Source organism: Pristiophorus japonicus, chromosome 3, assembly GCF_044704955.1.
Source record: "Pristiophorus japonicus isolate sPriJap1 chromosome 3, sPriJap1.hap1, whole genome shotgun sequence".
Taxonomy (NCBI): Eukaryota; Metazoa; Chordata; class Chondrichthyes; family Pristiophoridae; genus Pristiophorus; species Pristiophorus japonicus.
In genome coordinates, this window is record NC_091979.1 from 64,224,632 (window position 1) to 64,247,439 (window position 22,808).

Consider the following 22,808-nt stretch of genomic DNA (forward strand, 5'->3'; position numbering starts at 1 on the left):
AAAGAACATTGTCCTTTTATTATCTGCTTTTAAAAATGCTTCAAAACTATCGGAAGTATGGTGGCTTCGGCCTATTTTACATGGGCATGTCGAGACAATAAAACCAATATATAGTTATAAGTTTCTGTGACTCTTCTAAAATGTTTATCATGTAGCCATAGTAATATGTATGAAAAGATTTTTAGGGTTAAATGATACAGAAAATACTCCTTATCTGGCTATTAAACTACAAGCAAATACACAAAGATAGGCCAGAGTCATGTATTTTGCAGTTCCCACTGGTTCCTGAAAATGTTTTCAAACTATCTGGAGTTTGGTGACCTCCGCTACTTTACTTGGCAATGCTCAGACAATAAAACCAATGTTTATCAAGTAGAATTAAATGTTATAAAGTAATTCCAGTAGCCTGCAAAAATATTCTCTACCTACATAAAGTGGCTGGATTTTCGGTTGGTTTGTGACCTGGTTTTCGCCGAGTTTTGACCCTCCGCAGTGAAAACTCGGTCGCTAAGCACGGTCATTAAGCCCGGTCGCTATTCTCGGTTCCTTAATTAAAGTTTTAATTTTTTAATTTTGTTGCAGCGATTTGTTAGATAAGGGTCTTGGTAATATTTTTTGAATGTTTTTTTTGCCCCTCCCAAGGCCTCTCTCGCAGCGCTCCTGACCTCGCACTAAAGTTGGCGAGCATCACGTTTTTGAGCTCCGAATAATAGTGCAATGCCTCCCTTTGCACTGCGCCCCTGGTGCAGACCCCAAGTGCCAAATGTTAGGCCTTAAATCGGTAATGTTGTGAAACCGGTAATTTTCCCACATGTTTCTGTTTTCGCCCCGGAACGGAGAAAGCCGAAAATCCAGCCCAATGAACCTAATGAAAAGTGCAGAAAACTAGTCCTTAGTAATGTATGTTTCAGTTCCTGATCCTTGCCTCAGAAATATTGCGAGTAAATTAGCCTTTATCTTAGAATGCAACTGGCAATAGGTATAAAGATGTCAGAAGTAAAAAGAGAGCAAATAAATTCATTCTGCCGCAACAAAAATCCCCACTGCCAATTCTTAGATGAAACAAAATTAGCTTTCCACGGGACATTGTGGCATAGACACCAGGGAAATGTAACAATGAATGGTCAAGTGTAGGATTCATCAAAATGATTGAGTTACAAGAAGATATTTTCAAAGGTTCAGCACTTCATCCATGAATTTTATATCATTTATATTGTGAGGAATTACATTACAAATTAGAGAGCAACTTAGTAGATTAAGTCAAAACATTGGTGCAAGCACAATCTAATAACTACTAGATCTTAACATCAACAAATCTTGAGAAAGATTTGTAGCTATTAAGAAAATGATAAATGAAGTTAGCTGGATAATGACTAATTGACAGAAATCAAATCAATAGTTAACCACAATTGCTTGCAAATTATTGTTGAAAATAATTTTCCCATTTTCCTCTCTTGAGCACTGAGGCTGGCGTAGGTATTGAAGAACTTCAGCCTTCAGATCCGTGGGAGCGGTTTTCCGAAAGTGCAAGGATTCTGTGAGGAAATCCAACAGAAGCTCCCCATTTTCATTTCCTTCAATGAAATACTCTGTAATATCTAGGTCAGAGGAAAGCTCATAGATCTTATACTTCATTCGCATGTCATCAAGCATTTTGCGGACATCAAGGAAAAGACAACTGCGAGGAAAACGGGATCCAAATGTTTCCCAGAGTGAATGCCATCCACCATCATCTGTTGATAGTAATATTTGAAATATATTTTCAAAGATATATTAATATGATTGAAAAGCTGCTGCCAAAATTGGTTATATTAAGTAGGAGTCCTCGGTAAATTATTTCTTTATGTCTTGATAGTATTTATAAATTATTTCTGTTTTCTGGGGAACAAATAAACCTGCTGTAACATATGTATGCTAAACTACCCAAAGAGAGTTATTGCATGTATAACTTTAATGGTTGGTATACATTAGGAAAGAGTTTGTCAATTGGTCTATAGATTGTATATTGTTAATCTTGATTTGCTGTTGAAAAGTAATGTACAGTTTCTCAGTTTCTCCAGTTTCAAATATGAGAGAATCATAGAGCAATGCAGCACAGAAAAAAAAATTATTCTCCCCATCGAGTGTTTCTCCCCACATCTAATTCCATTCCATTCCCCATACCTTTTAACATTTCCCTTTTTGAAGCATTTAACTCCCTTTCACAAATCTCTATTGACTCTACTGCAAAGAGAGGGAAAGGATCTTAACTCGAAAAATCAAGAAGTAAAATCAGTTTGGGTGGAGCTAAGAAACAGCAAGGGGCAGAAAACATTGGTGGGAGTGGCCCCCAAATAGTAGTGGTAATGTAGGGCATGGTATAAATGAGGAAATTCGAGGTGCATGTAACAAAAGTAATACAATCATCATGGGGGATTTTAATCTACGTATAGACTGGGCAAACCAAATTTGTAGTAATAGTGTGGAGGACAAATTCATGGAATGTATACAAAATGGTTTTCTACATCAGTATGTTGAGGAACCAACTAGAGAACAGGTTATTTTAGGTCTAGTATTGTGCAATGAGACAGGGTTCATTAATAACCTTGTTGTAAAGGGGGCCATAGGGAAGAGTGAGCATAATATGATAGAATTTTACATTAAGTTTGAAAGTGATTTAGTTAAATCCAAAGCTAAGATCTTAAATCTAAACAAAGGAAATTAAGTAGCTATGAGGGTTAAGTTGGCTAAGGTAGATTGGGAAACTACATTAAAAGTTATGATGGTAGACAAGCAATGGCTAGCATTTAAAGAATTAATACATAATTTACAACAAACATACATTCTTAAGACACAGTGTTGGAGCGGATTTTTGGACATATATTTGATTGTATACGGGACCAAACATTTGTTTTATTTTCCCCTTTAAATGAATTTTGTAAGGGACAATACTGATGCATTATGCTTTAAACAGTTCGACTTTAAGGCATGCTGGCCTTGAGTTAATGCAGATTGGAAAGTGAGATAATGAACACTGGAGAGTTAAGTGCTAGGTATGTTTGTTTATACCGGTGTCAAAAGACCTGCACTTGTTTATACTGCCCTGTCACAATGCAGGATGGTTAATATCAAAAGCTTAGCCTTCGATAGTAACAGCTTTGTAGTGCTAAAGCATGTGTTGTAAAGTGATGTAATTTGTAAGATAAAAGGACTTCACTGCAAATACCAATTTGAGAAGATGGTTCAAAGACAGGGGTCTTTAACACTTCTCCCAAAGCTTTGTCTCCGATTTAATAAACCTCTCTTTTTATATATTATACAGTCTCGGAAATATTTTTCCACAACAAAATGGCGTCACGACAGGATACTGTCTGATCAGACGTGATCACTTAAGACAGTATCTGGAATCTGGTGTTAGAGACTGAAAAGAGAGGTGTACGGGCACGATGGGATAGTGTATAAGATACGAGTAAACAGATAGCGGGAAGAGGCTGACTAACTAGTTTGAGTTGTCCCTTTAGTAAATAAGGTCGGTGCGGAAGGGAACTGATCGATCCAACCTAGAGCCGAAAACTCCGGTGGTAAGGAAACACGCTAGCTTTGCTGCGAAGACAAAGGGTCTCCACAGAATAGTCGTGGCCGTGAGTATTACAGAAACAAAGGGAAACGTCCGAGAATGGCGAACATGGAAGGTAAGGAAGGGAATGTAAAACGCGGGCTTCCCGGGTCATTAATTAATTCCTATCATTAATTGTAACTTGCGTAATTACGTAATGCCATAAAAAAGCTGATAGTGACTATCTTAAGTGACATATGGATCCAGACATAAGCTTTGTTGAATGAAGAGAGACTTTTGTGAGTGTCTATTTTGAATGAAGAGAGTACTCGAGTGATTTTGACTGTGGAATGAATGAAAGCCTGCTTGGGAAGGTGTGGAGTTGTCTGCCTGTTTTAGCTCCATCCACGCTTTCCAAACAGAGTGAAATGTTTTTTAACCCTTCGTAGTGTTGTCCTGTATGTGGGAAGTTTAAGAAACTGTGAACCTTATGGTATTACATTTTCAGTTAGAAACGAAGGTGTGGATATATTCGGATGATAAGTTACGGAGCTAGGAAATGCACAAAGGATAGGTTTGTTGAGTAAAAGATAAAAATACATGGTCCCGGTAGTAAAAAAAAAAGAATTTGACACGCTCACTTACTTGTCAAAAGAAAACATGCAATTGGGTTGAAAGACATAAATTTAGTCTAGGAATGAGATAAAGAATGCCTTTTAAAACGCTCCCATTTTCCTTTGTGTAAAACCTTGACATGAAAGCTTCTAGCTCAGTAAAATAAAAAGAGTTTTAAATTTAGAAATACTTCAGGGATCAGGTCAAACTCCTGGGTGAGTGGTGAGCTATCTGTGAAGGTGTAAAAGGGACTTTTGAAAAAGGCTAAAACAGTAACTTTAGCAGTTTAGAAAAGAAAAAGATAAAGCAGGAAAAGGTCTCTGCCACGGGAACAGGAGGAGGGCAGAAAAGGGGGACTTGCCATAATACCCTATAGGACCTGAAGCTAGAACAGCGGTTGTAGAAATAGTAAAAGGGCTAGTGTAAAAGGGTATCTTAAAAGAAACAGTTAGCACCACTAACTCCCCAAAAAGGCCCAGGTAGGGAAATCCCAGGTCCTGTACCTAGGGTACTGCCTCTCAAGGGGCTGAAAGAAATGCCCTCGGATAGGAAAAAGGCTGTCAAGGACATGCCGAGACCAGTAATGGTAAGGGGGGTGAGGAAGGTACTGGGCCTCTTTAATTACAGCCGGAACTTTATCCCTGATAAAAGGAGACCTCTAGCCTATTACTCTACCACCAAAAGCCCGGTGGTGACTGGGTTATCTAGATGTATAGCCGCGCTAGATTACGCAGCTTGGGCGGTAAAAATTAAGCGAGCCTGTGGTGATGACTGGAAACATCATTCTCCACACTAAACACACATTGGTAGAAATGTTAAACACAGGAAAACTGAAAACCGTATCTAATATGAGACGGGCAAAGTGGGAAGCAGTCCTCTTAACACCCAACAAAGCGGTAACCATAATTAGGGATGTAGGAAACAACCCCGCAGAAGGTATGATGGGTGAAGGGGAATCCCACTTTTGAGAAGAGGTATGTGAGGATATGGAAGAGGATAGAATAAAAGACGCCCCCCCTCAAACCACAGAACAAACCTTGTTTGTGGACGGTTCACGAAAATACGTAGAGGGACGACCTCGTACCGGATGGGCCGTCGTTAACCAGGATCTAGAGACAGTTGAATCAGGGCGAAGTAATGGGGGGTCATCAGCTCAAGTGGCAGAACTGGTAGCCCTCACCCGGGCACTGGAATTATCGGAAAATATGATTGTTAATATCTATACGGACAGTAGATATGTATTTGGGATAGTACACGATTATATGACAGCATGGGGGAGAAGGGGTGTTTGCGATTGAAATAAAAAAAAAATGAGAAGAGGTAAAAAAAACACTCTCCATTGATAATGATTTTAAATTATTAAAATTAAGTCAGTGCCGCTGGGGCCCGAGACGAATAGATAAGTATTGAGAAACTACACCAGGACACTTCTGAGGAGGAAATAGGTATGTGGACAAAGCAGGGCGCAACACAAGGGAAGGATAACGTTTGGAGATGAAACAACAAGGTAATGGTGCCTGAATGCATACAGAATACTTTATTAGAGTTGCATCATGGCCTGTCTCATTCAGGACGAGAGGCCATGACCGGGAGTCTTGGGAGAGATTGGTGGTGGAAAGGGATGGGGAGAGTTATCGCCAAATATTGCCATCGATGCGTTACGTGCGCACAATATAATCCAGGCAGACCCATTAAAATTAAAATGGGACACCAGCCCCGTCCACGGGGGCCATGGGAACACGGACAAATTGATTTCACAGGTCCTTTGCCCCTATCCCATGGAAAAAGATATTGCCGAGTGATTATAGATCAATTTACCCGGTGGGTGGAAACTTTCCCCACACGTGATTGCACTGCCTCAACAGTGGCAAGGATATTGACCGAGCAGGTGATTCCCCGGTGGGGAGTGCCTCTTCAAATAGATTCCGACCAAGGCACCCACTTCACTGGAAAAATTCCACATCCCCTACCAGCCGCAGAGTTCTGAAATGGTAGAGCGCATGAACCGTACCCTTAAGAATGCCCTGGCAAAGGCCATGCAAATGTCCGGAAAAACGTGGACAGAAGTATTACCCATTATATTGATGAAGTTAAGAGCCACGACAAACCGGACAACCGGATTAACTCCTTATGAACTAATGACAGGAAGGGCGATGCAATTACCAGAGAACATCATAACAGGGGGGGGCCGATGTAGGCCCATTAAAAGATAAAATGTTTTGGAACTAAGTACTCAATTAAAAGGGATGCGTAAATTAGTTAGGGACAATCAGGAAGAAAGAGACGCGGGAGCGGAGCTTACAAAGCTCCCTGAAGTCCCGTTGGCGGGAAGTCACGTTATGGTAAGGGTCCTCCCGGGTTTGCCCCAAAAATGGATAGGACCGTATGAGGTTATAATCAGCAGGGACACTTGTGCCTGCATCGATGTTAAAGGGAACGGACAATGGAAGCATTGGACCCAGCTTAAGGTTTTTGAACCAGCCGTTTAGCACACATATTAGTTGTTGTTGTTTGTCTATTTACAGATTGACAGCGAGAGATTCTTCAAGCAAGCCATACGGCCATTTTGCCTTTGACTATTTGTTAATTATAGAGTAATAAGATGAAACTATATATTGCAATCGGTGCGATTATCATAGTTCGTGTTAGGTCCGGCCTGCTAGCTAGACCGAAACGAGAGTTACATGTGAATACCTTTTTGTACATGTCTTATGTTTATGCGCAAAATGAGAACTTTTCCAGTTGCTGGGTATGTTCGCACATCCCCATACATAGCAAAGGAGGCATCCCTTTGAGGTCAATCTCCCTTAACATTTCGCAAGTAGCAGAGTGGGTAATGCGACAAAACGGTACAGGGGAAGTAAATGATACTTGGAACCAGAGTGGGGATAAAGAAACGTGGAGATCGGGGGGTTACCTTTTGGATGCATTTGACGGATGGTACCAGTCGGAATACAATAGGTCGGTACGACCCCCGTTCCTGGTTTTGACCAACACCTCAGGAGTTGGAAGGCCCACCGCTGACATTTGTTTCACTAGAAACCTGACCGGTGAGGAAACAGGTTTTGTAGCAGGATACTTTAACCTCACCAGGTGGAACATAATAGCCAGCGAAACAACAAACCAGGGGTTCTTTGAAATAGAGGGTTTGAAGAATCAGACACGTAGCCAGGACTGGGACCCTAAGATTAGGTGGCGATGGGGGCTGAGAGAGAGATTGGGATCGAATCTAACAGCATACAATGGCACTTATTTTGTGTGCGGGCACATGGCCTACCCCTGGTTGCCTCAGAACTGGAGGGGGTCCTGTTATTTGGGATATGTGGTCCCTTTTGTCAGACGGGTACGTACTTTAGCAGAAGTACAGACACCAGGTTGACTAAGACGAGATCTTACCCCGGTAGAGAGGCTATTTGGGGTCATGATGCCCCCATTCGGGATAGGACGCACCATGGATGAATTACGTAACCTAGATAGGGTACTGGAACAGATAGTTAACGACACTGCTGAAGCAATAGAGGGCATAACAGCTGAAATGGTAGCCATACGCACAATGGTACTCCAGAACCGAATGGCCCTAGATTATATACTAGCACAAAGTGAGGGCACATGTGCCTTAATTGGAGCTGAATGTTGCACTTACATTCCCGATAATTCAGAAAACATAACCAACCTCGCTGATCACATAAGAAGGGAGGTAAAGAAGTTATCCACGACAGCAGGAGGATCTGGCTGATTTGACTGGCTATTAGAGGGATCCTGGGGGTCCTATCTTATGCATGGAGTAATTATTCTGGTTGTAATAATAATTACTTGCTGTCTGATTATCGGGTGTTTTAATATCTGCTGTAAAGTTATGATGGCTCGACTGATGCCAGTAGCCAGTGTAATCGCCGAAGAAGAAGCACACCTGATGGAAATACCTGAAGACACCAAGGATGAAGAAACAGACGACAATGACACCAACCACTATCTTTGAAGGGTAGCCTAGAGCTACAGGCATATACGGAACATCAGGGAAGTAACATACCTCAAAGGACGAATATATGCTACTATCATTGTGGGCATCTGGATTTAGTAAACATCCTCCAGGACCAAAAGGGGGAATATTGTTGGAGCGGATTTTTGGACATATATTTGATTGTATACGGGACCAAACATTTGTTTTATTTTCCCCTTTAAATGAATTTTGTAAGGGACAATACTGATGCATTATGCTTTAAACAGTTAGACTTTAAGGTATGCTGGCCTTGAGTTAATGCAGATTGGAAAGTGAGATAATGAACACTGGAGAGTTAAGTGCTAGGTATGTTTGTTTATACCGGTGTCAAAAGACCTGCACTTGTTTATACTGCCCTGTCACAATGCAGGATGGTTAATATCAAAAGCTTAGCCTTCGATATTAACAGCTTTGTAGTGCTAAAGCATGTGTTGTAAAGTGACGTAATTTGTAAGATAAAAGGACTTCACTGCAGATACCAATTTGAGAAGATGGTTCAAAGACAGGGGTCTTTAACACTTCTCCCAAAGCTTTGTCTCCGATTTAATAAACCTCTCTTTTTATATATTATACAGTCTCGGAAATATTTTTCCACAACAACAGGACCCCACAGGAAAAGTGGTCCAACTGAGGCTAGCAAGAGAAGTTAAATATCATATTAGATCAAAGAAAGAGGCTTATAATGTTGCCAAAAAGAGCAATAAGCCTGAGGATTGGGAGGATAATAGAATTCAGCAAGGAGGACCAAAAAATGAATAAAGAAAGGGAAAATAGAATATGAGATTAAACTAGCAAGAGACATAAAGACAGACAGTAAAAGCTTCTATAGGCATGTAAAAAGGGAAAGATTAGCAAAAGTAAATGTGGGTCACTTACAAACTGAGGCAGGAGAAATTATAATTTCCTTAATGGGGAATAAGGAAATGGCAGAGAAATTAAACAAACACTTTGCGTCTGTCTTCACGGAAGAAAATACAAAAAACCTCCTTGAAATAGTGGAGTGCCAAGGGTCTAGCAACAATGAAGAACTGAAATAAATTATTATTAGTAAAAAAATAGTACTGGAAAAATTAATGGGACTGAAAACTGATAAATTTCCTGGACCTGATGGCCCACATCCTAGGAATAAAAACGGGTCATTTTCAGGTTGGCAAGCTCTAATTAGTGGGGTACTGCAAGGATCTGTGCTTGGGCCCCAGCTATTCACAATCTATATATCAATGATTTGGATGAGGGGAGAAAATGTAATATATCCAAGTTTGCTGATGATACAAAGCTAGGTGGGAATGTAAGTTGTGCGGAAGATGCAAAGAGACTTCAAGAGGATATAGACAGCCTAAATGAGTGGGTTTTTAAAGCGATGGCTACAGAGATAGTGGATGCATTGGTTGTCATGTTCTAACTTCCATAGATTCTTGAACAGTTCCCGCAAATTCGAAGGTAGCTAATGTAAGCCTGCTATTTAAGAAAGGAGGGAGAGAGAAAATGGAGAAATATAGACCAGTTAGCCTCTCATCAGTAGTAGGGAAAATGCAAGAATCTATTATTAAGGTTGTGGTAACAGGACACTTAGAAAATAATAATGGGCAGAGTCAACACAGATTTATGAAAGGGAAATCATGTTTGACAAATCTGTTAGAGTTTTTTGTAGTTATAAGTCGTAGAATAGATTAGGGGGGGACCAGTGGATATGGTGTATTTCGATTTTCAGAAGGCATTCGATAAGGTGCCAGACAAGAACAAAATTAGTGTTTAAAATCAGAGAGTAGGAATAAAAACGGGTCATTTTCAGGTTGGCAAGCTCTAATTAGTGGGGTACTGCAAGGATCTGTGCTTGGGCCCCAGCTATTCACAATCTATATATCAATGATTTGGATGAGGGGAGAAAATGTAATATATCCAAGTTTGCTGATGATACAAAGCTAGGTGGGAATGTAAGTTGTGCGGAAGATGCAAAGAGACTTCAAGAGGATATAGACAGCCTAAATGAGTGGGCAAGAACATGGCAAATAGAATATAATGTGAAGAAATGTGAAGTTATCCACTTTGGTAGGAAAAATAGAAAAGCAGAGTATTTTTTAAATGGTGAGAGATTGGGAAATGTTGGTGTTCAGAGGGTCCCGAGTGTCCTTGTACATGAATCACTGAAAGTTAACATGCAGTTACAGCAAGCAATTAAGAAAACAAATGGTATGTTGGCCTTTATTCAAGAGGATTTGAGGATAAGGTAAAGAAATCGTACTGCAATTATATAAGGCCCTGGTGAGACCGCACCTGGAGTATTGTGTACAGTTTTGGCCTCCTAACCTAAGGGAGGATATACTTGTCATTGAGGGAGTGTAACAAAGCTTCCCCAGACTGATTCCTGGGATGGAAGTATTGTCCGATGAGGAGAGATTGAGTAGACTACGCCTATATTGACGAGAGTTTAGAAGAATGAGAGATGATCTAATTGAAACATACAAATTTCTTACAGGGCTTGACGGGATAGATGCAGGATGGATGTTTCCTCTGGCTGAGGAGTCTAGAACCAGGGGTCAGTCTCAGAATAAGGGGTCGGCCATTTAAGACTCAGTGGGTGGCGAATCTTTGCAATTCTCTATTTCAGAGGGCTGTAAAGGCTCAGTCTTCAATTATATTCAAGACAGAGATTGACAGATTTTTGGATATTAAGGGTATATCGGGATAGCGCAGGAAAGTGCAGTCGAGGTAAAAGGTCAGCCATGATCTCATTGAATGGTGAAGCAGGCTCGAGGAGCCAAAAGGCCTACTCCTGCTCCTAATTCTTAAGTTAGACTCAAGACCACTTAATATTTTTAATAAGTAATAAATATATCTCCAGGAGACTTCAGTGATCATAGCTGCTCACTTACAACTCTCAGCATTGACAGCTATCCTCAGTTTTCTATTATCGAGTCAATTCATTATGCACTTTGCAATTTTTTACTTTGATCCAGGAGCTGCTCCTATAGTCAATAATCTTTGTTGTTTGCACACGTACCAGGTTGCATAGAACTGAACGTCAGGAGCAGAATGAATAGCAAAGATAAGAAATGTGATTATATTTTTCCTGTAGAGTTTCAGTGCGTACAGGCATTCTTATTGCCAGCATGTCAGAAACACTGGACAATCACCTACCTGAAACAATTATAATTAGAAGCTTGCCATTAGTTTCCAGAAGACTGTGGAAGTACTTGATTGAATCATGCACACTTTCTACATAATACAACATCTAGACAAGAAAACACAGAGTGAGAAATACAAATATATTCTCATAGAAGCTATATCCTTCTCAAAATTGATATTAGTTTTGTTAGTTAGGAATGACAGAAATTTTGGATTTTTTTCTCTGTGATACATGCCTCACAGTGTCTGAAGACACCACCTTGAAATTCTGTTTATAGGAATATAGGAATCTAAGAACAGAAGTAGGCCATTTAGCCCTTCGAGCCTGTTCTGCCATTCAATGAGATAATGGCTGATCTGCAACTTAACTCCATGTACCCATCCTTGGCCGATATCCCTTCATACCTTTGATGAACAGAAGTTAACAATTGATCTAGCATCAATTGCCATTTGCAGATGAGCGTTACAAACTTCTACCACCTTATGTGTGTAGACGTGTTTCATAATTTCACTCCTGAAAGGTCTGGTCTCTAATCCGAGACTGCCCAATCAGCAAAAATAGTTTATCTCTACCGACTCTCAGTTCCCCTTAATATCTTGAAAACTATGATCAAATCACCCCTTAACCTTCTAAATTCCAAGGAATACAACCCTATTTTGTGCAATCTCTTCTCATAACTGGAGTCCAGCTATCATTATCAAACCTACACTGCATTCCCTCCAAGGTCCTTATTTCCTTCCTAATTTGTGGTGCTCTGAACTGCTCCCAGTACTCCCGGTGTGGTCTAACCAGGGCTTTGTATAGCTTTGGCATAACTTCTACCCGTCGTAATTTAGTCCTCCAGATATAAAGGCCAGCATTCCATTCGTCTTTTTGATTATTTTCTGAGCAGTTCATGACATTTTAATGATCTGCATAACTGGACTCCCAAGTATCTAGCTATGGGCCCAATTTTGGCCATGATTACTCCAATTTTTTTTGGAGTAAGTTGGATTTTCTAGCATAAGTTGAAAAAGGCAATTTTCCCCAATAAACTTACTCCAGAGTAACTTAGGTACGATTTTTTTGAGTTCAGGTTTTTTTTTCAAAAGGGGGCGTTCCCAGCCACTTACACCAGTTTTGGCCATTTATGCCACTTTGGCCAGCTAAAACTTACTCCAAATCGACTTAGGTCACCGTATGTGGCCAGCTCTGAAAAACATTGTAGGCAATGAAGAAAGCAGCGCACATTAGTACATCGGCAGACATTAGGGCAGGGATAGGGGAGGGAAAGGAACCGGGTGGTGGGGCCGTGAAACAAAGCAGTACATTTGCATCAAGCACAAAACGTAATAAGCAATTAATTAACAAATAAAAAATAGAAGGAACTCTGCACCTAAAGCACCAATACCAAAGTAATAAGCAATCAATCAATCAGTAAATAATAAATAAAAAATAGAAGTCCAACCTTGGGGAACACAGCGGGCCACCGATGAGGGAGCCCATTCAGCCAGGGCTAGGGATGGTGTGCCTCTGACCCCTCCCACACAGCCTGCAACGCGTACTCACAGATTCGGCCTGCCAGGTGCTACTGCACATACGCACAGACTCTAGCGCGCATGTGCAGAGGTCCCGGCACTGTTTTCAGCACCGGGACCTGGTTCCTCCCCCAATCTACAGGGCCACGCTACGCCACCACCGAGGAGAGGCTGGGGAGTGGCCAGCATCGGGAGGAAGATTTTCGGCATGCCTGGAGGTGGACAAAAGCAGCATACCTTGGGTGAGGGTGCCATAAAAAGGGGTTGGGGAAATTTCAGCCCTTTGTTTGTAGCTTTTCACCATTTAGAAAGTACAAGTTGTACCTCTCCAGTCCGGGACTCTTTGTCCGGAAACATCCCTGGTCCACCATCAGTCCCGGCGTGGGTGGCGTCCATTGAAAAAATAATTGTGGCTCCACGTTTTAAATGTACATGTGATGCATTTTGGATGACAAATCTTGACAGCTTTGCCCTGGCCAGCTGAAGGTTTGGCTGGAGCTGTGGTTTGACACACACTCCTCACTGCCGAGGCCGCTTCTCCTTGCCTGATTGGCGGCGTGCGCACATGTTCTTAAGGCTGCAGCTGCAGCGCCGGGCTGAGCCAACATTTTCTCCTCCCCCAGTCTCAGGGGGTTGTCTGTGTGTGTATTGGTGCGAGGAGGCTGCCGCTTCCACCAGTCAGGCTCTGCTCGCGGCTTACACATGGACTGGCGCCAGGAGTAGGATCATGGATAAGGGTTGGCAGCTCTTCTTGACTTTATCCTCCACTTTATCTCCGAACTCTAGATTTTTTCTTATGTGCATGTGTGTGGCTTTTTGAGGTGTTGGTGTTGATATTCATTGAGGTAAGTGGGCCGGGCAAGGAAAGAGAAGGAAAGGGCTGACTGAGGCGTCGAAACTGGGCCTGAGGATTTTAAAAAATGAAGTGATTTTCGCTGACTAACTGCTGCGCATTGCATGCGCAGAATACGTCCAGGTCATTGTCAGCAGTGTTGTCACCAGTGGACCTCCCGTGGTTCAGAAAAGTTCCTGGTCTGGCACTGGTCAGGCCCCAAGGGTGCCGGACTAGAGAGGTCCAACTATACCCTGTTCTATCCTTGTTATGTCTAAAGTGCATAACCTCACATTTGCCTACATTGAAATCCATTTGCTACAGTTTTGCCTATTCACTTAATCTATCATTCGCTCTTTGTAATTTTATGCTTTCATCTACACTGCCTGCAATGTCACCTATCTTTGTGTCATCAGCAAATTTGGATATCTGGCTTTCTATCCCATCATCTAAGTCAATAGTTGAGACCCCAACATAGATCCCTGAGGGATATCACTTGTCACATCCTGCCAATTAGAATACCTGCCCAATATCCATACTGTCTGTCTCCTGCCACTCAGCCAATTTCCTAAACAGGTCACTAATTTGCCTTCAATTCCATGGACTTCAACCTTAGTTAACAATCTCTTATGAGGGATTTTATCAAATGAGTTCTGGAACTCCATAAAAATAACACCATAGACATTCCCCTGTCCACTACTTTAGTCACCTCTTCAAAAAATTCAATCAGGTTAGTCAGACATGACCTACCTTTTACAAATCCATGTTGGCTCTCCCTGATTAGCTGGAAATTTTCAAGGTGTTTAGTCATCCTATTCTTAATTATAATAATTTCCCGACAACAGATCTTAGGTTAACTGGTCTACAATTCCCTCTTTTCCCTCTCTCACCATTCTTAAATAGCAGAGTGAAATGTGGAATTTTCCAATCTAAAGGAACGGTTCCTGAATTGAGAGAACTATGGATGATTATAGTTAGGCCATCTGTAATGTGCTCACCTACTTCCTTTAAAACCCTGGGATGGAAACCAACTGGTCCTGGGCATTTGTCGCTCTTTAATGTCTTTCTTTTCTTTATTACTGTTATTTTGCTGAAATTATTTTTGTTGAGTCCCTGTCCCTGATTCACCATTAGTTTCCTTGCAATTTCTAGTATGCTATCCTCTTCCTCTACTGTAAACACTGATACAAAGTAATTACTCAACATGTGCACCATTTCCTTATCATTAACAATATCACCATCATCAGTTTTAAAGAAGCCAGCATTGCACCCTTGTAAGGGGTGGTTTTCGGGACGGTCAGCTTTCCCTTCTGACCTTATATGAGCAGTTTCGAATTGCTCCACACCCTTAGTTCTAGACTCTGGAATTATGAAGGGACTGTGATAGACTTGGACAGACAATCGGTTTCAAGGTAGGAAGCAGGTATGGTTTCATTGTATTTAAAAGGAAGTAAAAGGAGCACCTTTAATAACACACACAAAATAGTAATACCAATACACACTGAGGGGTACAACACATTGAATAAATTGTCAACATACAGCCTGTGGGGAAAATAATACAGCTTAAACTCTCAATTGGATAAAGAGGAGAATGCAGATACATTTACACAAATTATCTCAGCCTCCCCCTCCCAATTCCCCTAACTAACTAAGTTGTAGCTCTGGGGGTTCAGGGGCTATGCTCACCAATCCCTTTTGACAGTGGCCGGTGAATCGCGGTTTCGGGGTTCGATGCACTTGGCCTTCTAGGTAAGCCGTACCCCGGACAGAGGAGAGTACTTTGGACTGTGTAGTCTTCAGTTGGGGTGAGTCCATTGATGTGGTAATTTGCATTTTGGATGTATGGGGTAAGTACCCACTTTCTTTGGCTAGGAATAGTTTTAGTTAGTCCTTTTCGATAATTTCTCACCCGTTGGTCGTTCAGAAGTAGATTGTAGAATGGAAATAAATGTCGATTCTTCAGTTTTTGCTGAGTTGGTTTCGGTTGGTCGTTTCACTGGTTGTGATGGCCCAGGTTGTCAATTTGGTTGCTGACAACCTTCCATTTCATGGGCCTTTGCTGTTGGCGTGCTCGGTCGGTCCTTAATGATTTCTTGCAGTTTTCTTCACTACTCCATTTCTTCCCCACCTGCAGCTGCTTGTGTTTTCTTTTCCTTGTAAAACTGGGAATAGATATACCCCAAAAAGGCTTCCTTACCTCCCACCAAATCTGGTCCAGCTCTTTGTTTCAATTTTGCAGTCCAGCTAACTGAAACTTGATTAAGTGGTTTTAATCTGGCGTTGATAGGCTTTTCTGAGTTGATGAGCTCTTGTCCATTATGATAGTCTGGCCTGAGCCAGATATTTCTATGCCTGTGAAAAGGTGTTGGAATATGTATGTGACAATTAGGTCCTCTGGGTGGGGTGGATAATGTTTCTTCCGTGGTCGATTGTTAAAATGTAAATGTCTTCTCGGGACAGGTTTTGAGGGTAAACAGTTCCCAGACAATTTGATTCACTCCAATGTCCAAACTGGCCCTTTAGAGACTGACCCCACCCCTTTTCTTGCAGACACAACATTCACCTTTTAAAAATCCCAAATTCGATTAAAGTTCGTAGTTTCTTCCATGTGCACTTTAGGATTTCAAACATTCTGGTAGATAGTTCCAAATTAAATTCCCTTTCTTATGAGTCCAAATACTACGGGGGGGGAGGGGGGGGTGTCTCCATGAATGCTTCCCCTTTCATCCCCTGCAGGCCTCGTCTGCCCCTTTAAACTCATTTGTGTCCCGAAGTTTTTCCTTCTATTTTAAAAGTCCAGAAAGGGATTCTTCTCCTCAGCAGGGGAAAGGTACCAGGAATCTTTGCGAAATATTAGTAAATTCTACACCCTCTTTTTCCTAATATAAATTTTGTCGCACTTATTCTCCCTTTCAAACACTATGTTTCACATTTTTCCCTTTCAAACACTACGTTGAACTTGATCATGTTATGATCGCTACTGGATAAATGTTCATGCATTGTTAGGCTGTTAACTAAATCTGGCTCATTACTCATTGCTAAATCTAAAATGGCATACCCCCTTGTTGCCTCTCGGACATATTGGGGTCAAGTTTCGGGCCGTGCCTAGAACGGCGCAGCCCCACAAGCCAAGCCTGATTTCTGCGCTCAAAACCACGCCAAAAACTTACCTCGGTATTCTCCACTCCCTCAGGTCGATCCAGGTCCTCGGCGCGGTGCAGCACAAGGGGTCGGGGGCGGAGCCAGGTCCCAGCGCTGGAAACAGTGCCGGTAGCTCTGCACATGCGCGCTACAGTGTGCACACATGTGCAGTAGCTCTAGGCGCTCGAGGCTGTGTGGGAGGGGCCCGAAGCACGCTGCCCCTCACCCTGGATGGATCGACTCACTGGGGCGGCGAAGATCGGACTGCACATCCCTCCTCCAGCTCCTGCTCTGGCTGTGACTCCCCCCCTGTTCATCTCACACTCCCTCTGACTCTCTCCGGCTCCCCCACCACCCCCAGCTCCCGCTCCACTGCCAACCGCTGCCCCCCCCGCCCCCAGCTCCTGCTCTCCCCGCCGCTCCCATTCCACTCTGGCTCCCCCCGCCCCTCCGTTCAGCTCCGGTCCGCTCCCTCTTCACGTCTTTGGCGGGCCCCGCCCACCCGCCCGGCTTCTTCTCATTGGTCAGGCCCATTCAGCCTCCCCGCTCTCCTCCCTCCCTCCCTCTCCCTCTCCCCTCTCCCTCCCTCCTCTCTCCCGCCCTCTCCTCTCTCCCTCCCCTCCCTCTCCTCTCTCCATCCCCTCCCTCCTCTCTCCCTCTCCTCCCCTGCTCCCTCCCCTCTCCTCTCCCCTGCTCCCTCCCCTCTCCTCTCCCCCTCTCCCTCCCCTCTCCCCCCCTCCCTCCCCTCTCTACCCCCTCCCTCCCTCCCCTCTCCCCCACTCTCTCTCCCCTGTCTCCCCCTCCCTCGCTCCCCTCTCCCCCCTCCCTTCCTCTCCTCTCTCCCCTATCTCCCCTCCCTCTCCTCTCTCCCCTCCCTCCCTCTCCTCTCTCCCCTCCCTCCCTCCCTCCTCTCCCCTCCTCCCTCCCTCTCCCCTCTCCCTCCCTCACCCCTCTCCCCCCTCCCTCCCTCTCCCCTCCCCCTCCTTCTCCCCTCTCCCCCTCCCTCCCTCTCCCCTCTCCCCCCTCCCTCCCTCTCCCCCCTCCCTCCCTCTCCCCTCTCCCCCTCCCTCTCCCCCCCTCCTTCTCCTCTCCCCCCTCCCTCTCCTCTCCCCCGCTCCCTCCCTCTCCTCTCTCCCCCACTCCCCCGCTCCACCCCTCTCCAACACCCCCCCACTCCTCCCTCGCTGTCAAACACAAAGTCACTGACAGACAGAGAGAGAGACACTGACACAGACAGAGAGAGAGACACACACACTGACCGACAGAGAGAGACACACTGGGGGTCTCAGCACACTGTTGGAGGGCTCTCGGTGCTGTAGTCGGTGAGTAGAAAGGTAATTGTTTGTCTATTGATTTGTAAATTTTTACATTTTTAATTTTTTTATTTTTTTGATCGATTTATTGGTTGATTTATTGATTTATTTATCATTTATTATTGATGATGGTTCTTTATTTGTAAAAATGATGTGTTTCATGTTTGTAAACTTCCCTTTCCCCCCCAGCTCTCTTCCTTACGCCTGATTTTCTAAGTGTAGGCAAGGTTTTTCTGAGCGTACAAAAATCTACACTTACTCCATTCTAAGTTAGTTTGGAGTAAGTTTTCACTGCCTAAACTTTCAAAACAGGCCGGACACGTTCCCTTTTGAAAAAAAAAATCTGTTCCAAAATGAAACTGTTCTAAATGACTAGAACTGGATCAAACTAAATGCCGAGATTTGCAATTTCTACGATACTCCATTCTAAACCAGTTGCTCCAAAAAAATAGGAGCAACTCAGGCCGAAACTTGACCCCATTGTTGCAGAAACCTATCCCAGACACACTCAAGAAATTCACAACCTTTCTGGCATGTGCTAGTCTGCTTATCCCAATCTATATGAAATTTAAAATCCCCCTTTAAAACCACTCTGCCTTTACTACATGGTTGTCTAATCTCTACATTTATACAATCTAGCACTTTGTAGCTGCTAACAAGGGGCCTATATGCAAATCCCTCTAGTGTCTTAAATCCTTTCCTATTTCTTAATTCTACTCAAAGTCTCCACTGCCTGCTTATCATTAAAGTGATTTCACCCTTAATCACTAAGGCTACTCCTCCCCCTCTACCATTTTCTCTCTTTCCTGTAGACCTTACAACCTGGTATATTTAGTTCCCAGTCCTGACCGTCATACAGCCATGTCTCAGTTATGGTTACCATGTAATAACCCTCCAAGTTGAATTTGCGCCTACAATTCATTCAATTTGTTCCTCATACTCTGTGCTTTTGTATAAAGAATACCTTATTTGGGCCACAGACCCTAGCCTGTCCTTCAGCTCTAATGTTTTACTCACTTGATCCTTATTTCTCTCTCCTGGTTTAATCACTTTATATCTTTTAGTTTCACCTTTACTTGCCATGCCTGTGCACAATTCCGGACTGTTACTCTACTCTCTTCCCTTTCGTCTGTATTTGAACGACTATTTATACTACATTTTCCACCTGAGCCCATGGTGGGGCCTCGGTTAAATCCTATGAGACTTCTGATCAGAGGGCCAGAAGATGGGCAAAACCTACTTTGGCCAGGATTGCGCTCTTTTTTCTGGTTTGCCATTTTCACAGGGCAGGTGTGGACAAACTTGCTGCTGCCCCTTCCCCCTCAGCCCCCAAATACATCTGGGTGTTTTGCATGTATTCACTGAAGTTCAGAGGAATGAGAGGGGATCTCATAGAAACGTTTACAATTCTGACGGGTTTAGACAGGTTAGATGCAGGAAGAATGTTAGATGCAATTCGAGTGCGAAATGCATGGGATAGAGTTCTCACAGAACGGATGTTTTCTCGTTGGCTGTCAGAAGTAATGCGATGGGAACACATAGATACAACTACTCAAGAAATAGGGAGTGTCACCGGGCGACAACAAGAATTAGGTCATCACACACAATGCATGTTTGAAAAAGTAACCCGGCAACTATTAAGGGCCGAGTTAGAACATATTGCCATGTCAGGGCATGCAAATAGTTGGAGCAACAGGTGGCTTTTGATGCAGCCAAAGAAGCCGTAGCTCAAGCTTTACCCCTAACCCCGCGAGTGCCTGCGCAGCCTTTTGAGCTACAGGTATCTGTTACCAATGATACTGCAGTATGGAGTTTGTGGCAGGTTCAACATAGCACTTGTATACCGTTAGGGTTCTGGTCTAGAAAATTGACACATGCTGCTACTCGTTACACTCCACTCGAGAAACAATTACTAGCATGTTATTGGACCCTAACAGAAACAGAAGGACAGACAGGGGACGATAAAGTCAGTTTAAGACCAGACCTACCCATATTATGCTGGGTTCTCTCAGAAAATGAGACACACAAGGTCGGGCGAGCGCAGCAAAGCTCCATAGTGCACTGGAAATGGTATATCGCAGACAGAGCAAGTAAAGGAAAAGAAGGAATCACCCGACTACATGAGCATGTGGCTGAATACCCACAAACAGCTGAGAGTGAACTTACGCAGTCGTCTGTCAGTTTAACCCAGGAGTCACCGATCTCCTGGGCCGTGTCTTTTGAACAGTTAACACCTGAAGAACGTAGCCATGCCTGGTTCACCGATGGCTCAGCGGTCTGGCGAAACGGCCTTCGGCGATGGTGAGCCGCTGTCTTCAATCCAAAAACCCAGACAATTGAGCATGATGAGGGCGTGGGAGGCTCCAGCCAGCTAGCAGAACTAGTAGCTGTAGTCCTTGCGTTAGAAGAGGAACAGCAACAAGTACACATATATACTGACTCATGGACAGTAGCCAATGGCATGGCGAGCTGGATGCAAAACTGGCATGAACATAACTGGCAAATAACTGGGAAAGACTTGTGGGGAAAGCACCTATGGGAACAAATATGGTCCAAAGCCCAGAAGATGAAAATAACTGTGTATCTTGTGGACGCTCACATGAAAAACACTTCAAAGACCTCTGAATATAACAACACCATTGATAATATAGCCCGGGTACGGGCTGTCAAAGAGACAGAAGAGGAAGAATATGGCATAGGCAAGTGGGCACACCACAAATCTGGACATTTGGGCATTCAGGGTACGATACAATGGGCATGAAATAGGGGGTTACATTTGACTACAGACGGTGTTAAACAGATCATAAACACCTGTGAAATTTGTCAAAAGGTAAAGCATTTTCCCCTACAACGACAACCCGGTGCCCATATTAAGAGAGGGACTCAACCAGCACAAATATGGCAAGTTGATTATGTAGGACCTTTACCATTGCAACAACGGTTCCAATATTTGCTCACCGCTGTTGATATCTATTCTGGACTTTTGATAGCTTATCCAGTGACTAAAGCGAATCAACAAAGTATGATTAAAGGACTGGAGAATTTAATCACATACTACGGTGAGCCAGCAGAAGTACAGTCCGATAATGGGTTGCACTTCACAGGTCAAACAGTGCAACAGTGGGCTGTAGACAACGGGATCTATTGGATGTTTCACATACCTTACTATCCGTAAGCTGCAGGGATAATAGAATGCATGAATGGACTATTTAAGCAACAGATTAAAATATTAACTCCCACTAACACATTGCAAGGGTGGTTGAAGGTCTTACCACAAGCAGTGCACAATCTGAATCACCGACCATTGCGCGGGGGATCTCCCATAAGCCACATGTTAGGCAAAGTTAGTGTCCCTACCATTGAAAAAGAAAATCAGACACAGGACACAGTTTGTGAAGGAGGAAAAGTGTGGGTGCAGTACCCCCAGAAACCCTTACAAGCAGGGGAAATCTTAGCGAAAGGAGAAGGAAACACTTATTGGGTGCTCCTGACTGGTCAAGATATTCCTCTCTGTGTTGACAAGGGTAAATTGACTAAACGGGACTGAATTAATATACTTATGTTTCCTCCCACAGGAATTCTGCCCAAAATGGCGGACTTACCAACTCGTACTGGCAAGTCTCTGTGTTTCGTTATCTGTGACTGTGCTATTTCCATCTTCAAACACAGCATGGGATGGCCATATAGGGTGGCGGTTAGCAAACACTGATCGTACGCAAGACAATTTTACCTGTCCTTCCGGGCAAGCCTGCACTATAGGACACTGGACCATCACTTGTGATGCATGCGGGTACTGGGGAGACCCAGGACAGGTGCTATTAACAGTAAGCACAGGGGCCAGCATCACGTTATTAATCAAGTGGCAAAAAGATATGACAATGATATGCAATGTGCACCCCAATGTGTCATTATTGCACAACATCACGTGGTTAAGGAGTTGGGCCCGCAGCGTTACATCAAGCAATGACACTATGTCAAACGAAATTAAGTTAAATGCGTCTCTATGGTATGGATGTAGCATACCATAGAGACGCATTTGGAAAGAGGTGACATGATAGGTCCAAGTCAGCATGGATTTGTGAAAGGGAAATCATGCTTGACAAATCTTCTTGAATTTTTTGAGGATGTTTCCAGTAGAGTGGACAAGGGAGAACCAGTTGATGTGGTGTATTTGACTTTCAGAAGGCTTTCGACAAAGTCCCACACAAGAGAATAATGTGCAAAGTTAAAGCACATGGGATTGGGGGTAGTGTGCTGACGTGGATTGAGAACTGGTTGGCAGACAGGAAGCAAAGAGTCGGAGTAAATGGGTACTTTTCAGAATGGGGTACCGCAAGGTTCTGTGCTGGGGCCTCAGCTGTTTACATTGTACATTAATGATTTAGACGATGAGATTAAATGTAGTATCTCCAAATTTACGGATGACACTAAGTTGGGTGGCAGTGTGAGCTGCGAGGAGGATGCTATGAGGCTGCAGAGTGATTGGATAGGTTAGGTGAGTGGGCAAATGCATGGCAGATAATGTGGATAAATGTGAGGTTATCCACTTAGGTGCTAAAAACAGAGAGACAGACTATTATCTGAATGGTGACAGATTAGGAAAAGGGGAGGTGCAACGAGACCTGGGTGTCATGGTACATCAGTCGTTAAAGGTTGGCATGCAGGTACAGCAGGCAGTTAAGAAAGCAAATGGCATGTTGGCCTTCATAGCGAGGGAATTTGAGTACA

General features: G+C 43.3%; 1 protein-coding gene across 1 annotated transcript in view; it reads right to left on the reverse strand.

The window, feature by feature from the left end:
• Nucleotides 1-1,368: 1,368 nt before the first annotated feature.
• The window catches only part of LOC139253903 (histamine N-methyltransferase-like), a 64,001-nt gene continuing 42,561 nt past the window's right edge, over nt 1,369-22,808 (reverse strand). Inside the window, exons 7-8 of the mRNA XM_070873602.1 lie at nt 11,289-11,382; nt 1,369-1,733 (exon numbers count right to left, since the gene is read on the reverse strand). Of these exons, the coding sequence (XP_070729703.1) occupies nt 1,393-1,733; nt 11,289-11,382 (435 nt within the window). The 3' untranslated portion in view covers nt 1,369-1,392. The remainder of the gene's footprint in view (nt 1,734-11,288; nt 11,383-22,808) is intronic.